We start from the raw sequence: 16,406 nt of genomic DNA, 5'->3' as shown, positions 1-16,406 counted from the left end.
TGGGTCCGATATAAAGACTGTTGCAAATAGAATTGGTTTTTGAGAGAAAGTAGCTGAAAAGGTATGCTGAAACATAAACTCCAGTACTGGTAAAAAAATAATAATAATTCTCACAGAATCAAGCGATACTTACACTGAATGTTCAAGATTACAAATAAATGACATGTGCCAAACAATTTTGGAAGAAAATGTATACTGGCTGAGTAATGAGCATAGAAAGACAAGGAAATCAAGGTAGTACTAGCCCCGACACCATGTGTGTTGTCCCATATATAGCTTTCTATGTGAGTGCTTGTTACTTTACCAAGACTTGGTCAAATTTATTATGATTTTGATGACTCCAGAACCTTGCAGTGCACACCAATACTTACATGCTACATGATCAACTGTTTCTGATCCTTTCCACACCTTTTCTTTCACAATGGAATCGCATTACCAGTACTAAAGTTTATCTTGAAGTTTTCATTATGCAACATGTGGGTTGGCCGGACCAGAACAAAATTAAAGCAAATACCGTAAATGAAACCTTGAAATCATATTCATTAAAGAGCATAATTCATATCTGGAGAAGAAAAATTGAAGGAGGCTAAAGAATAGATACATAGGGTTTGGAATAGGTGTACTCCTTTTATTTTCTTTGCACATTACCCAGATATTACATTTTCTACAACACACACAAGCAAATATTATTCAAATTTAGTATTGCTAGTTCAATGTAAATTTTTGTTGGAATATATAAGAAATCATTTTCCACCTTTACCAGAACTTGAAACTACCTAAATACAAATTTTATATTTGAAAGGAAAAAAATTGCAATAGTGATAATGCAAATGCAATAAAGATATTTATCACTTCCATGAATGACTGAACTATTACCACATTACACAAACAAATTTCGCCTAAGTTCTTCCAAAGAAAAATCTTTCATGTTTTTCAAATCATAATAAAAGTTACTTTGGTACCACCGGTAGCTGCATAACACACATCTTAGCATAAACAGCAAAGGTAAAGCTGCATTTCTCTTTTTATTAATATCTGGGTCCCCTTATAGAAGCTGACACTACTGATCAAATTTTTTAACTTGACATAATCTTTTAAAATTTAAAAAGACTTGACAGGCATCTTTTGAGATATACAGGACAGGTACTACAATCTTGGAAAATCAATGGAATGTGACATCAATGTCTGGATCAGCACTCCTTGAGGGGAAGTTCCTCTCGGCTGCTACAGATTCCAGTGCAGTTAACCAGGAAGCAGCTCATGCTCAGTGTCTTGATACTTCATAGAGAAATTCCCTTTACAGCAGCTCACTCGGGAAGCTATACTGGGATGGTAGGAGAGGCAAGTAGCCACAAGGAGTGCCATGTCTCGAGGCACCAACTCCAACAGTAACATCTTTGCGACCGTGTGCAAAATTGTGCAATCTGAGGACAAGAAGAAAGAATCCATAATGATCCCTCTCTTGGGATCAAACTAGTATCTTGGCCATACTGTCTTGGCTTCGTGTCAGTTGCCACTTCAACAGCAGGAAAGCGGTAAGGTTTGAATGCAGTCCAACTCTCGCACAGGTTCGCATGTTACCAGAAGCAGCAGGCACCCTTAGAATGAAGCAAGCCATGTTGTCGCCATGGAGTGTCATCTGTCATCTAGCTTCAAGAGGTAGTGCTTCACTCGTCCATCTGGACTTCTCCCTGAAACCCACCTGTAAAAACAGACATGATCATAAAAATACATGTTGATGTAGACCTTCTAACCTTTAAAATATAATAATGAATACACCCTGTATAAGTGTATATACCTGTCATTTGTAACTGTTATTTGTAATTATATTTTTTTATTAGTAAAAGAAAATCATCTCATAAAGCACAGACTCACAAAGTATTATCCTGTCCTAAACTTTCAGTAATAAATGAGAAAGTAATGAAGGTTGAGGTGAGCATTAATTTTTTTTTAAATTGATACTTTGCTGGGGTATAATCATCGTTGTGTGTCCTAACAGGTTGGTAATTTGGACAGTTGATTTTATACAGTAATTTGAAGTTTACTAGCACTTGTTCATGAATCTTTTAAGACTTATGCTGGTCGGTGTTATTTGACACATTTCCTTCATGAAATCAAAGCCATATAGTATGAGCTTTCATTTTAAAGCATCTGGACACACAAACCCCATCTTACTTTCCAATTTCACTTTGCAGTTAAGTTTCTACACTTACATGTATATCTAAGCCAAGTAGATATGGCCGATTACCCTGTCATTTTGGGGTCATTAGTTTACCGTAGTTCAGTTCTCTGTTTTACTAATTCCCTTATCCAACACACACAGCACAGCCTAGACCAAAAGCTTCAGTCTCTCTAATTGTCGGTTGTTCCACTGAGACTACGTCTGGCTCCACTAGACCTCCGATTATAGAGACTGAAGTTTATCCTATCGAGACTGTACGGAACCAATGGTTCGGTTCGGCAGGACCGCGATGAATGAGATATGCAACAAGATTTTCACTCTTTACATCCTCATACATGCTGCAATACTACAATAATTAGAGTCTAATTAAAAATAACATAGACTATATATAGAGTAGCGGCTCCGGTGTGCGGCCGTCCAGTGGGAATTGCCGATTTTATTTTTTATGCAATTACTCACAGAATGCTTCAATACCGTCAATGGAGAGTTTATATATTTAGTTATTAAATAGAAGGCACAAATAACGTAACTGACCCACAGCGTGGTCAGTACTGTCCACTTTAGAAGACGTAAAAGTTGCCCGGTTTGCGGCCGTGCGTAACCCGGTTTGCGGCAGTGCGTTGCCGGTGCGCTGTTTAAGTATAATTTGGCTGTAAATATTAGAGAATATTGGTCTTTTCATATTATTTTATACTTTAAGCATGTATTTCCTTCTGTTATATTTATTTATCTTCAATTAAGAAATCATTTTGATTCATGAATAGGCATTTAACCTTCATATTCTTTTCATCCTGTCCAGGTATATCCCGACCCAGAAAATGTAGGACAGATGTATAACCTCTTTACGTCATAATGCCCCGATTTTTTTTAGTGTTTCTTCCTTCCCGAACTCATTGTTGTTGTTTAGAAATAAGTCTATCATTTACTGAATGCTTATATCTTCATTTTTTGTTTGCATGGCATTTTAAAGAAATAATTTAATGTAAATATTCTGGTTTTAATTAATTTTAGCATGCCCTTTTTTTTCCTTGTAAACTTTATAGTTTATCTGTGTCGATCTACATGCATGCTTGATTATTTTGTTGCATTTAAATCTGTTCAATAAATTATCAGCCGAGTCTCAATGTAAAAGCTTTGTTCATTCATTGGGTCCCTCTTTCAATTCACGGCTACTCTTATCTCTCCCTCAACTAAAATCCTTACATTCCTTAATTCTCTTTCTATTTTTTCTCTATCTTCTATTATCTCTCACACACGTATACACACACACACACTCTCTCTCTCTCTCAATCTCTCCCCCCCCCCCTCAACTTCTCTCAGCGCTTTCTCGTTTATCACTTTACATACATTTCAATCAAAGTAATCACCCAATATTCGAACGAAATAAATAAAGATAATTTCTAAGACTCTGAATTCATGATGAACAAACTTGATTTTGGTTGAAATCCAAAATCATTTTATTTACTTTTTCCTTCTTTTTGTCCTCATGCTGATCTATTTATCTCTCTCTCTCTTTGTGTGTGAGTAGAAACACAAGTTTCTTGAACATTCATGAATTAGTAATTGACTTTCGATATGATGTAAAATTAAACAAAATTATTTTACACAAGTGTGACGAAAGTCCTATACAATTGGACCTTTGGTATGATGTAAAATGAAATATAACAGAATGAATAATAGGCAGTGAAATTAAAATGAAGGAAATTCATAAACTGTCAATAAAATATGCAACATAATATTTAGATATATGAAAGGAATCAATTTACAGGTACATCAAATCAAATAAATTGCACTTGAACAGGTTGAGGTACGAAACTACTGCATTGCACAAATAAAATACGGAATCAGATCTACATGTAAAATAGGCTATTTTTGTCGAAAATAAACTAAGTTATACAAAATAAATAGGTATAAAAACAAAGGTTTTACAACGTCAACAGTTGGGAAGTATAATGGAGAATAAGGAGAGCAAAACAGATTTCGACAACGACGAAGTCGACGAGATGGTTTGTAACGAGTGCTGGATGATTTCGACAATGAAGACAACGACAACTGTGCAGGCTGCAACCACATCAGTGCTTAAAATACCCGCTTGATTTAAAAAAGGAAGAAATAAATGGACGGAAGATTCATTAAACAATACAAATTATTAAAAACGTAAAATTACTCTTCATCGCAAACCCCGCATTTAAAATCGGTTGCTTCAACTTCCTCTATATTTAGCCCAATTAACTCCGTGCACTCAACGTGAAACCACCGTGGGCAGTAGTTGCACCCTACACAGTTGTTGCCGTCTTCATCGTCGAAATCGTCCTGGCACTCGCTGCAAACCATCTCGTCGACTTCTTCTTCCCTTAATTGCACCTTCCTCGATCTCTTCCCTCCCTTCTTCTTCTTCTCTAGCTTCTCCTTCTCCTTCTCTGCCTTCTTAGCTTCCCTTTCTTCCCTTTTCTTCTTCTTCCTTTCCTCTTCAGCCTCCTTGTCGCTTCGCCTCTTTGTCTGGTACCTGATCCAGTCTAGACCGGAGATGGCGTTCGGCAGCTCATCCCCGGTCTTCCTCTTTGGGGCACTCCTCACTGCCTCGGGAAACTTGAGATACTTGTCGAAAGCTGGGGACACGTAGGTGGGTGGCCGATATTGATACGCAGTGCTGGGTCTTATTGGCATGGCGGTTGAGGTTGATGGTTCTTCTTGGGCGGGTGGCGGTGCTGGAATGACTGGGGCGGCTGGTGGTGGTGCTGGGGCGGCTGGTGGTGGTGCTGGGGCGGCTGGTGGTGGTGCTGGGGCGGCTGGTGGTGGTGCTGGGGCGGCTGGTGGTGGTGCTGGGGCGGCTGGTGGTGGTGCTGGGGCGGCTGGTGGTGGTGCTGGGGCGGCTGGTGGTGGTGCTGGGGCGGCTGGTGGTAGTGCTGGAGCGGCTGGTGGGGTGGCTGGTGGGGCGGCTGGTGGAGCTTGGGTGGTAAACACCTGCGACGGGGCAAGTTTGTCCCGGCAATATCCACGTGTGAAAGGATATATGCCTGCCGCTCTGAAGCCTGCCGTTGCCAACTCTGGTTTAATGTCCGCCCATGCATTGGCGAACACGCCGGCAAAGAATGCCTTGGTGACGAACTGACCAGGATGCGCATCCTTCCACTCCCCTTCCCTCTTCTTGTATGCCTTCTTCAGAGGTCCAAAGACTGACAGGTCTAGCGGCTGGATGATGTGGCTCGCGTGTGCCTGTAACCTGTACAAAATTATATTGTTATGCTGGCAAAACTCCGCTACATGCAGGTCGACGTGGCTGGCGTGACCATCCACAAGAAGGAGCACGGGAAAGTGGGTTCCACGGCTCAGTAGGAATGGATGGAAATGGTTGGCGAGCCATGAATAGAACAGCTCGGAGTTCATCCATCCACTCTCACTGAAGCCGTACAACCAGCTTTCCGGTGCTCCTTCCATTGGCTTCCAGTTCCGGGAGACCCTCTTCCCCGGGTAGATGACGAACGGGGGACAAAAGATGCCACTGGCCGATGCTGCCTCTAGCGTACTCAAGTTGGTCTTGGTGGTCGACGAAAATGAATACACGAACTTCGCCCCTCGCATCCCGATGACCCTGTCTCCCGTCGGCGAGAGAGCGAAGCCACTCTCATCTGCATTCCAGATTCTGTCCGGGCATGATAAGATGCTCACTGCATTCTTCTCCACCATGTATTGGTGCAGTCCCTCGAACCACTTGTCAATTTTCTGAGGGGTGAGGACTGCCCTCTCCTGCCCTAGAGCTTGGGGGGTCCTCAGGGAAAGGGTGGGGTTTCTAGTCATAAAACGACTGAACCAATTCTTCCCCGGCTTGTCGTCCTTAAACGGGTTGGGTCTCCCATCATCCCGGATGATCCGCTGGGCCATCTGCATGAGGTGAAGAAAAGGAAAAGGAGAAAAAGGAAAATCGTAATATGAATCCATGTTTAATGATGTAATTAATTCAATAAGTGAAATGAGCAATTTGTTGGTTTAAATTTAAATAATTTCCGTACGAATCTTCAATCTAAATCAGAATAAAGCTTTTTTATATTTTCTTCTATAAAGTCACAGTTAAAACACGATTGTGGAATTGTATTATATCATCAAGTAAAATAAAAGTATATAGGCCTACTTTATTTTTTATGTATCTTATTACCTGCAATATTTGGGGCTTGGTCCTACCATAGCCAATTCTCGACATCTGAATTGCCCAGGTGGCAATTTTCGCTTCCTCGGCCATGGTCAGGTAGGGGGATGGCCCCATGGCACACATCTCAGGGGGTCGTCGACCTGATATCTTATCAAAGATTGTTGCCCTCGGTATTCCATATTGTGCGGAAGCCTGTCTCTGGGATAGCTCGCCCAATCTAACTCTATTTACAGCCTCCGCCAGTGAGGCCCCTGTATACTTTCTTCTTGCAGGCATTTTCTGTTAATGAGGAAAATAGGAGAAAATGTATTAACAGAAAACTAGATGCAGATTAGGTGAAGCATTTCTAGAACTTAATGTCATCATACCATTATTTTCATTACCATCCATTATTAAGCAGCTTTTGAAATATTGAAACAGAAAGAAAATATTAGGAGACTACATATAGTCATAGCTATCAGCTGCCACGACATAGGCCTACAATATCATTAAAAAAGAATCAATGAATCTTTATTCCATTTCCCATTAAAAAAGACATTACTGAACTACAAAATACAATTAGATCTAGAGTCTAGATGTATCAAACTATCCTTATCATATTGTTAATATAATTAAATATTCAACGTAAGGTTATGATAATTTCATCCATTCGAAGTATTTTCATTTTTGATAACGTATGCTCGAGATCGAGACGCGACCTACTAGTATAGATCGAGATCGATGCACCTGTTGCTTTCTTTCAATTAGTGCGCTACGATACATCTACAGTACGTCACAAAGCTATATGCCACGTCACGATCAAAGCATGTACCAAACTACTACGGGTGAGCCAAGTAATAATTGTCTATCTCTTGTTACGGTAAATTTATTAAGTTTGAAACAAATTCACCTTTTCCTTGAATGGTACCTCCCGACTAGAATAAAAGAACGGAGGAAAGGGGTGCGAACTACTAGAAACTAGAGGGTACACACCTCGGTTCATTATACTTTTCAACATACAACGTTCACGCCTATTTGCGACAAACACCAGCTAAATAACTTTAAAACGATATCAAATTTTATATTTTGAACTAACGAACTCAATAAAAACAACTAATGAAATGCAGAAACCCGTAAAATCTACCAGAACCAATGATTTAATCAACGACGTAGACGTGCTCTGAACGCAACACCACGTTACACACAAACCCGCATTTTATACGTGTATTAGCGCCCCCGGCCGCAAGTAGGGCGTGGCCACCAAATACGTCATAGCTACATGGCCACCCCCTTAACTAGCTCTGCGGCGGCATTATCAAAATGTCTGCGATACAGGACGGACCACAGCCAACATACTCTCACATCAACACCAAATTTCACCTCCAATCAGACGAATAGAGCTATAATATTGATCTAGTTATGTCTCAATCTCTTAACTCACCTGTTAGCACCTGCTGATTTTCTTATCAGCGACTGGTGACGTAGATTTCTGTCGGCGTCAGCGGAGAATTCGTACGGCAAGTACTTGTACTGTCGATGTATTTCGGCAAAGCATACTTACCTGGGAATCCAGGGGTAATTTTTTAAGCGCATATAATTAATTTGCATATAATAATTACTTTGACCTTGACCGAGGGCCGCAAACTGGGCTATGCCGCAAACCGGAGCCTCTACTCTAGCTTATTTGACTTACGATAGCTTGCTCATTTAGATCCTAAATTAGTCTAATGATTAATCCGAGAAAGTCTCGTCGTCAACATTATCCGTCTTGGTTTTAGTTGATGAATATTCATTTTTTCTTTTCGAATGTCCAATAGCTACCGTAGCTACGTACGAGTCAGCTTGACCAACGAACTCCCACGAAACGAGTGCTCTGATTGGCCATTGGCTATGTTTTGGTAGGTTGACCCGGAAATATATCTGCCGCCGGGTCATGCATTTAATATTAAGTTATCAAATTTTGATAACTGTAATTAGGACAAATGACATACCAACCTAATTTACATCTGATTTAGAAATCAGAAAATTAGATCTAGACTCTCTAAATAAAGAAAATCGGGGGGAAAATGTCGGGAACGAAAAGATGTTCCGCTGTGGCTCTAGATTACCCCCACGGTACGAGACCTCTGTAGTAGTACCGTCTGTATATGGGGAATGTCAACAAATGTCAGTTTTATTGAAGAAATTACCCATATCAGACGGTTATTTCTGTCTAAGCACAGGCCACAGCCACACTCACAGGCACCGATTACCTTTTTTAGTTACAGGTTACAATAGATCTACATGGATATTAATTAATGGGACTGTAAAATGAAACTGACTTACCATTGGCACAATTTTTGCCTCGCCTTCATTTTCTCTCCTTCCCTCCAAAAAGCTTGGATTAATAACAGATATCCGTTAACCATTTTGTCCCATTCAAATCGTTCAAAACTTGTGAATAAGTTTCAAATCAGTCATTTAAAAATCGAATCGGGCAACAACAGCCGGATTTGATTCCCGTCGTCATGGACACTTGAGGGCGTCGCAATTTTCGAAATAATTAGTCGAAATAATGGCACGGTCTACTTTTTCATTGAACTTTGAAGATCTCTCAAACAAAAGATGAATCTCTTTGTCTAGTCTCCTCGATTTTAAATATTCATATTGAATAGTTTATGAAATGTTTAAATGGGTAATAAGCATAGAAATAAACTTTTTTTAATGAATAAGCCTAAAGTCAATCAATAGGCATAATTGTTTTTGGCCGTTTTCTAGTTTCAATAAACATTTGAACCACATTGAGAAAAAGAAAGAAATAAATAAATAGAAAAAGGGGCAAGTGTATAATGATTTAATTATGTAATGGTTAGTCAAAGCATACTTCAAACTTATCAACAGAGAAATTTCGATATTGTTTCTTTTAATTTGGCTGTTATAATTATCCAGATTCCCGAAAATTAGGACAGGGCCAATATTATGTGTTTCTTTCCTGATCAATCTCTCTCTTACTATCTACCCCCCCCCCCCCCCTTTCTCTCGCGTCCTTCCGCTCTTCCACTTCCCCTTCCTGTTGTAATATGTTTCCCTCCTCTGTCTGCACTCGCCATAAAAACCTCCCTCACTCACTTTTCTGTCTCTTTAAATGGAATCTTTCTCTCCCTCGATCCCCTTCTACAAACACGATCCCTATACTCCAATCTCCTTCTGTCACTTATTTCCTTCCTAATTCTTACTCCCTGCCTACTTACTGCCTACCACCCCCCCCCTCTCTCTCTCTCTCTCTCTCTCTCTCTCTCTCTCTCTCTCTCTCTCTCTCTCTCCCTCTCTCATCTCTCTCCCTATCTCTCCTAAGACTACCTTGCACAGCCCCCTCTGTTATCTTCCACATGATGAAAGAGTGCTTCACCACGCCACATTTCAACAAACAACAAAGCAAGATACAATATTCTGCATGTCATTCTCATTTATTCAATATTATATTTGTTTTCTTTAAAATGTCATTTTACAATTGTATGTTCAATCTTATAGTAGAGCTTACAGACAGAATGTTAAATCCAGCTGTCATCAACTCAATGCTTCAAGAATCTCTAAACAAAACCCTATGCAAAAAACAAACATTTTTTCAAAGAAGCACGGACGTAAATAAATGTCTATAAAGCAGCACGATATAAAAGTAGTTTTCTGCATTGACTCATTAATTACAAAGGCCTTCAAAATAATGTACTTAATTAGGACAAGTCTATTACGTATAAATGTACCACCTCATCATTACAAACAGATGTTTGGGTACATCTTATATCTTACATGGGGTACCATTGTCTAAAACGAAGTTTATTACACCCATCTGGTTTTAACACAGAAAGGTAATATTATGGGCTCATTCACAGGCAGGGCTGATGTCTCTCACTTAGAAATCAACTTTCTAGTTTCTCAATTTTACAACCGAGCAAATCAAGCAGGCAAGCAAAATTCTTGATACTTTTATTTGAGTGAAAAATGTAATTTTTCATCAAAATATAACCTTCTTTGCAGCAAGAAGCAATTAATAAATATTAAAAGCAGAAGACAATTTGTGCTTTCAATTATGTTATGATTAGATTTACAAATCATATTCTTTTTTTAAGTTGACCTTGAAAAAATTATTTATATTTACTGCATACATACAATTCATCTGGACCTTTTATATTTATTGAAGCGGTATTATATACAATGGACATTTTCATGTGATAAGAGAAAAGGCTCATCAATTAAATTTTGCATAAATAACTGTACAATGATTACGAATGAAAATTATATAGAAAAACAGTATAGTCTTATGAGTCAAGTTCAAATCTTTAAACCTTCCTAAAAACTCATCTGGCTCCAAAAACAGACGATATGCCAAACGCTCTGATGTAATGCCAATATCATCGATTTAATCTTAAAGCCTTTAAGTTGATTTCATTTTCTCAACACTGATTTCATAGCAAGTATATCAACTGTCTATGTCAAAGTCATATGAAAAAGTGAGAACCTAAATATTAATTTAACCAGTAAAGTTAGTGCCAAACAGATTGTGTAATTCAATTACTGCTCATTAAAAAAAAATTCCTACAACTGATACATATGTTTCCTATGAACTGAAAAATGGTGCAATGGTCTTTTGCCATCCATGGTAAGAAACTATATTCATCCCATGCATAAAGAAGCTAGAGTAAGTGTACGGTCTGGAGCACTAATGTCTCACAAACAAAAATAATTAATTTTTTAACAAATCATTGATTTCATATATGAAGGCACCTGGTTGGACGTTTACAAATCGTACAAAAATATGAAAGACGTAATCTTTGAGATACATGTATAACTACCGTAAATGAAGAAAAATAAACATTGTCAAAATAATGCAACTTAAGTTATGAATAATCTACAACAAAAAGAAGTTTTATCAATTGTGCTCCTAGAACTCACTAATATCTTGGTAGTCAAGAATATTGGCACCGAGGTTTAACAGATTTGTTTTTAAATTTGTTATAAGAATGGTCAGTAAGTTTCATATTTTAAGCAGTGTAGCAATGAAGCATTGATGTGTATATAAAAGACATTTACAAAAACATAGTTAACGAAAAACCAAAAACCTGATATAAACATATTCAATGACGAAGGTCTGTTTGGCTAACATGAACAGTACACTCTTTCTACATGTATATTCAGTTGTTTAAAATGATATGAAGAACTTTAATCATCCAGGGCCATATAAATACTCTGCAATTCTTCTTTTCTTAATCAAGGTGAGAATATCATACTCACATCCAAAGAATATCTGCGATATCACCTACATCAAATAGTGAATAGAGCATTCAATGCACCTCTTAATTCAACGATCTGCTAACATTCATCAGTGGATGATTTAGTCCACATGCAGTCTAGACTAATTTAGCATAAATGAAGTATTACAAAAATATGACTATTGGGCATTTATAAATATTCAATCCATTACTCTAAAACGAGAAACTTTCTCGACATGAAACTCTTGCAAATTGTTAAGGACTGCCATTTTCTTGCAAATCTGAACCACTCATGCATGCAAAATGTTTTTGTTTTACACTATCCAACCAAATTTTGCCTACAAATATTTATTTAAATATATTAGAATCAAATAATCTAGACTGTAAGGTGAAATTCTAGTCCATTTCATTACAAGCAAAGGCTTCTATGAAATCATCTTTTGATTTATGAGATATGACGTCATATGCTACGATAATACTTTCAAAATAGTAAATAAATATCATTTGATTCAAATTACAAATTCAGTTGCGGTCATCAAAGGATGAAGCTTTCTTGAGTACACAAAATAATTTATGATGGAAAAACACATATTTCCTAAGCTCCATGTATTATCTCTAATTATCAATATTATTTCTGTGTATAGTTTCATACTATTCTTCTCTATCATTCTTCGTCTTTCATTGCCTAGATAAAAATAGAATTCACAAATTTAAATTAGAGTCCAATTTCACTTACGAGCTACATTCCACAAATTTTTTTAGAGTATTGACCTAACCGAAATCTATCAATGGAAGAGATATAAAATTGTAGTAATAATACTAACTGAAATATCAAGTTCAATCTCTGTTTTCCTGCCAATGGCTCTCTTCTGTTTCTTTACATCATGAGCATATCATGTATGCAGATATGTAATACACTGGCATATTATTATGTATTGCGCTACACACAAAAATATGCTGGGTGGCATACCTATTGTTTTTTAAAGGTGTATTCAACAAAACTAATGCTCTTCACTATTTTGCTCTATTTTCTTTGCAATGTATACTCTGTAAGGATCAATGTACTGCTTCTTGGTTTCCTTAAGGACATAACATAAATCAAAATCAACCAAATAAAACAATATTATTTGAGAAAACAAGATGAATTCCATCAATCTACGAGCAAGATGTCATATTTCTGTGCACTTCAATTCTCCTTGCTGCCTTCACAATAATTTTAAACACACACAAAATGTAATGCCTAATTTCTGGAGCAAGTGTCATGAACATCATGGTGAAATAAATTATGCTTTTTTTCGGTTAACCAGTTTTAGTAATGCCATACGGTAATAGATTAACATCTGTATGAATACCGCCATCATAATTTCATACTGTGATACCGCCATACAGACTATCTCTGAATTCATACCATTTTTTTATATCTTAAATGTGTATGTAATGACGTCTATTTGCTTGATTTTTTATTTTAAACAAATACAGGATTGAAAGTATAGATTTTTCTTTTTCCTCGACATATCCCACTGTAATGCACTATACCAATGTACATACGCGCTCGACGCTCACTAGCGCGTAGCGACAGCTAGCTAGCTAACTACGTTATACACCGCAGCTGCTACCCTGTGTGGTATTGGAATGCACTGTATTTTTTTAATATCGATTGAAGCAAATCACTTCTGTCTAACTCTCAATTTCTTGATCTCTGAACATAATTATGGCAAAGTTTAGGCCAAAACCAGTAAGTAACGAAAAAATGAATTTATTTATAAGTCTATTAGTAATTTTTTTGTATCAAGCACTTCTCACTTTTGTCAATATTTTTTAGGATGGCGCATGTTGGTTTCATTTTGAAGTTTTCTCTACACATGTCTACACATCTGAGTTAATGTGAATGCACTGCTTGATACTCCCTCCCCCAAATGAAAAATAAATAAGGATTTTGAAATCAATATATTAGTCAGTATACCAGTGTGAAATCCATTTGTAATACATGTGTAATGGTATTCAAAAAAATCAGTACCAAAAAAAATTAAAGAAATCAATCCTAATACTAATTCTAGAGTTATATCAGAAGTTTAATTGTGACATGCCTGATATAGATTGAATACACAACATGGTCCACCTTTCTTGGTTAGAAGACTTTTTTTTAATACAGTATTTTTTTAAGAGACACCAAACATCTTTTGCTACCAGCACAAAAGTGATAATCAAGATTTTTATCAGTCAATACCTTCTTTTAAAATTCTTATTCTTAGAGCAGCATTAATCATAGAGAAGAAATTATGTTTTTGTTTTAATAATATAGGCAGACTGAGACAGTGACAGATAGGAGTTAATGTTATCTGTCTCAACAGATAGATATAATCACTGCCTTTCTTCTGCTTTTCTTTAGACTGCTTACGTTTTCCTTTTCAACTTTTCACCTCCTATTTCTATTTACATGTAAATAATTGTCTCTCTGAAACACTGGACAAGTCACCCACAAACATTTTAACCTAGTACATACAGAGTTCACCAATTTATATTTTAAGCAGAACAATTCCGCGCATATCCCTTATTTACATCTCCAAGCAAATAAAGCACTTTACAAATAAAGCTTTGACAATAAAATGGCAACCAGAACTCTGGCGTTATAAACATTTAAAGATGCATAAAGCTTTTTCCAGAATATATATCCTCATGTAAATACCGAATATATGCGTTTTGCGATTCAAATGATGAAGAAATAATTACATGTCGCTATTTCTCTAGAAAGTCTTGTCTCCCAGAATAATGAATACTCACAAAACATATCACTGCCTTTCAAAATACTAATAAATATAAGCTTCATGGCCTTGTTGCATATGCTACCTCACGTTCTAGAGAAAGCAAGTTGGATTATGTACCATAAAGAGCTATACATACCTAGTCATTTTTAAAATCTGGCATCTTATAAGAAAATATATAAACGAAACAGAGTTCGCGAAAGAAGATCCTAGTGATTTTCATTACTTGTGAAATCAGAGTTATAATTTTTGCAACTGAAGCTATTAATAGAAGGACCATCGTATCACGCAATGACTTTGAAAAACATATTGAAGCAAGAGTATTCTGGCAGATGTAGTTTACCTGTAAACACTAGTCTGGAAATAACTTTTTGGCAGGTTTTTACAACAGCTGTATTAAAAAGAAAAAGAAGAAACTAAGCAGATGCCGCCTTTCCTAAGAATTTACACAAAACGGCAATTAATTTTAGTTTAAAACTACGACCAATCACCAATATATACATATTGAAAGCAGTGTGAGGAGCATCATGAATCGTTCTTCGCTGTCGCTGGTAATTCTTTTAACCGCACTTGGAGCTGTGAAAACGTGGGCCTCTTCTCCGGTTCCGTCTGCCAGCACTTCATCATGAGTTCGTGGACATCCTTGCAGTTGTCTCCCGGAGCCTGCATACGACTGCCTTCCGTCAGGAACGTCATCACATCATCGGCAGGCTGAAAATAGATAAATAAATGAAGAGTTTAATTCCAAAAGGAGCTGAATCAATTTTTGTAACTTGAGAGAAAAAAGAAATTTACCAGATTTTGAACAGGCATCTATGAAAAAGTGATATTAGAAGGTGCATTTTTTCATAATTGCTCTCAAAATTTAGGTAAATAATTTTGTTGAAAGACGGGTACTAAAAGGGATCCCATAACTTTGTCTCAGATTCTGAAACAAAATCCTGGATTTAGCTCATGCTGCAATGATAATTATTAACTTTTAGGTCAGTCAGGAACCCCATGACTTTTACAAGCCGATCGCCTGTCCGATTATCAAAATATTTATGATTGGAATTACAAATTTTGAAAACTAAAAGGGATCCGGTAACTTTGTCTCAGATTCTGAAACAAAATCCTGGATTTCGCTCATGCTGCAATGATAATTATTACCCTTTAGGTCAGTCAGGAACCCCATGACTTTTACAAGCCGGTCGCCTGTCTGATTATCAAGGTATTTATGATTGGAATTACAAATTTTGAAAACCGTTTGCCGAACGGTTTTCATAACACTACAGTCTATTGGGGGAAACAAGTATGGTAAAACCGGTCACTCACAGATTTTTACTTTTTTGGTGCACTTCATGATCATTTTGAAGCGCAATTTTTTTAGGGTTTCAATATTACACCATATCACAGACACTGATAATACGTAGGGCATTGCATCTCAGATTTAACATTGTTAAACGATGTCTCTAAGTGAACAATGTTCTGATATCAATATCTCAATTTTCATCAAAAGTGGATTTAGCTCATTTTGGAATTAAGCTCTCCAAATACAGAAAATGAGAAAGATTTATTCTCACTCAGATATGATGATGAAGTGTAATAGCTCCATTATATACACCTCACATGAAGATTCTAGGCCTCTGATAGGTCAATAGTATAGGCATGAAATTGGCTACAGATTGCTGGGCAGTATAGTGAAAAATACTGACTGGGAATAGTTCTACATGTGCGTACAATGCAAGCATTCTTAAGTATTTGGCATTGCCCGTGACTGGGAGGGTAAAAAGGGAACTGAATCACTGTCACTCTCCGGTCTCTCTCCTCCCGATCTGCACGACTGGGGCATGCAGGTGGAACTCTACACTGGGGTTTCCTACAACTCAAATACTGCAATGGGTTCTTAACATGCAAAGGTTGTGCCTCTCCTCTACACTAGACTTCCATTTAACATCCTAACTGAGGGAAGGAATGTTTCCCACTGTAACGTAGCCTGCGTCTATGAAACTGGGGAGGGGCCACCTTTTTAAACACACAACGCAGGCTTTAGTCATCCGTCTGGGTTGAATTCAAACCCACCATCTTTGGGTCGACTGGCAGACGCTTTA

At 37.4% G+C, this 16,406-nt stretch overlaps 2 protein-coding genes and 1 long non-coding RNA gene across 4 annotated transcripts in view; all 3 read right to left on the bottom strand.

Annotated features, from left to right (window-relative positions):
• Positions 1 to 602: 602 nt before the first annotated feature.
• On the bottom strand, positions 603 to 8,844 carry LOC115920591. The gene is made up of 2 exons (XR_004062417.1): positions 8,634 to 8,844; positions 603 to 1,702 (listed from the first exon to the last, which is right to left on the bottom strand). It is a non-coding gene; the product is annotated as an uncharacterized LOC115920591 (long non-coding RNA).
• Positions 4,040 to 7,367, bottom strand: LOC115920590. The gene is made up of 2 exons (XM_030976646.1): positions 6,336 to 7,367; positions 4,040 to 6,064 (listed from the first exon to the last, which is right to left on the bottom strand). Exons 1-2 carry the CDS (start codon positions 6,603 to 6,605, stop codon positions 4,346 to 4,348), a joined length of 1,989 nt encoding a protein of 662 aa, XP_030832506.1. The 5' UTR covers positions 6,606 to 7,367; the 3' UTR covers positions 4,040 to 4,345.
• Positions 8,845 to 9,735: 891 nt separating the features above from the next.
• Positions 9,736 to 16,406, bottom strand: part of LOC574936 (tyrosine-protein kinase CSK) — a 31,589-nt gene continuing 24,918 nt past the window's right edge. For both annotated transcript variants that reach the window (XM_030976645.1, XM_030976644.1), the window contains exon 11: positions 9,736 to 15,027. In XM_030976645.1, coding sequence (XP_030832505.1) covers positions 14,842 to 15,027 — 186 coding nt within the window. In that variant the 3' untranslated portion in view covers positions 9,736 to 14,841. The remainder of the gene's footprint in view (positions 15,028 to 16,406) is intronic.

The sequence above is a fragment of the Strongylocentrotus purpuratus genome, unplaced genomic scaffold (assembly GCF_000002235.5).
Source record: "Strongylocentrotus purpuratus isolate Spur 01 unplaced genomic scaffold, Spur_5.0 spur5_scaffold_9, whole genome shotgun sequence".
NCBI classification, from domain to species: Eukaryota; Metazoa; Echinodermata; class Echinoidea; order Camarodonta; family Strongylocentrotidae; genus Strongylocentrotus; species Strongylocentrotus purpuratus.
This window is presented reverse-complemented; position numbering and strand designations above follow the sequence as displayed.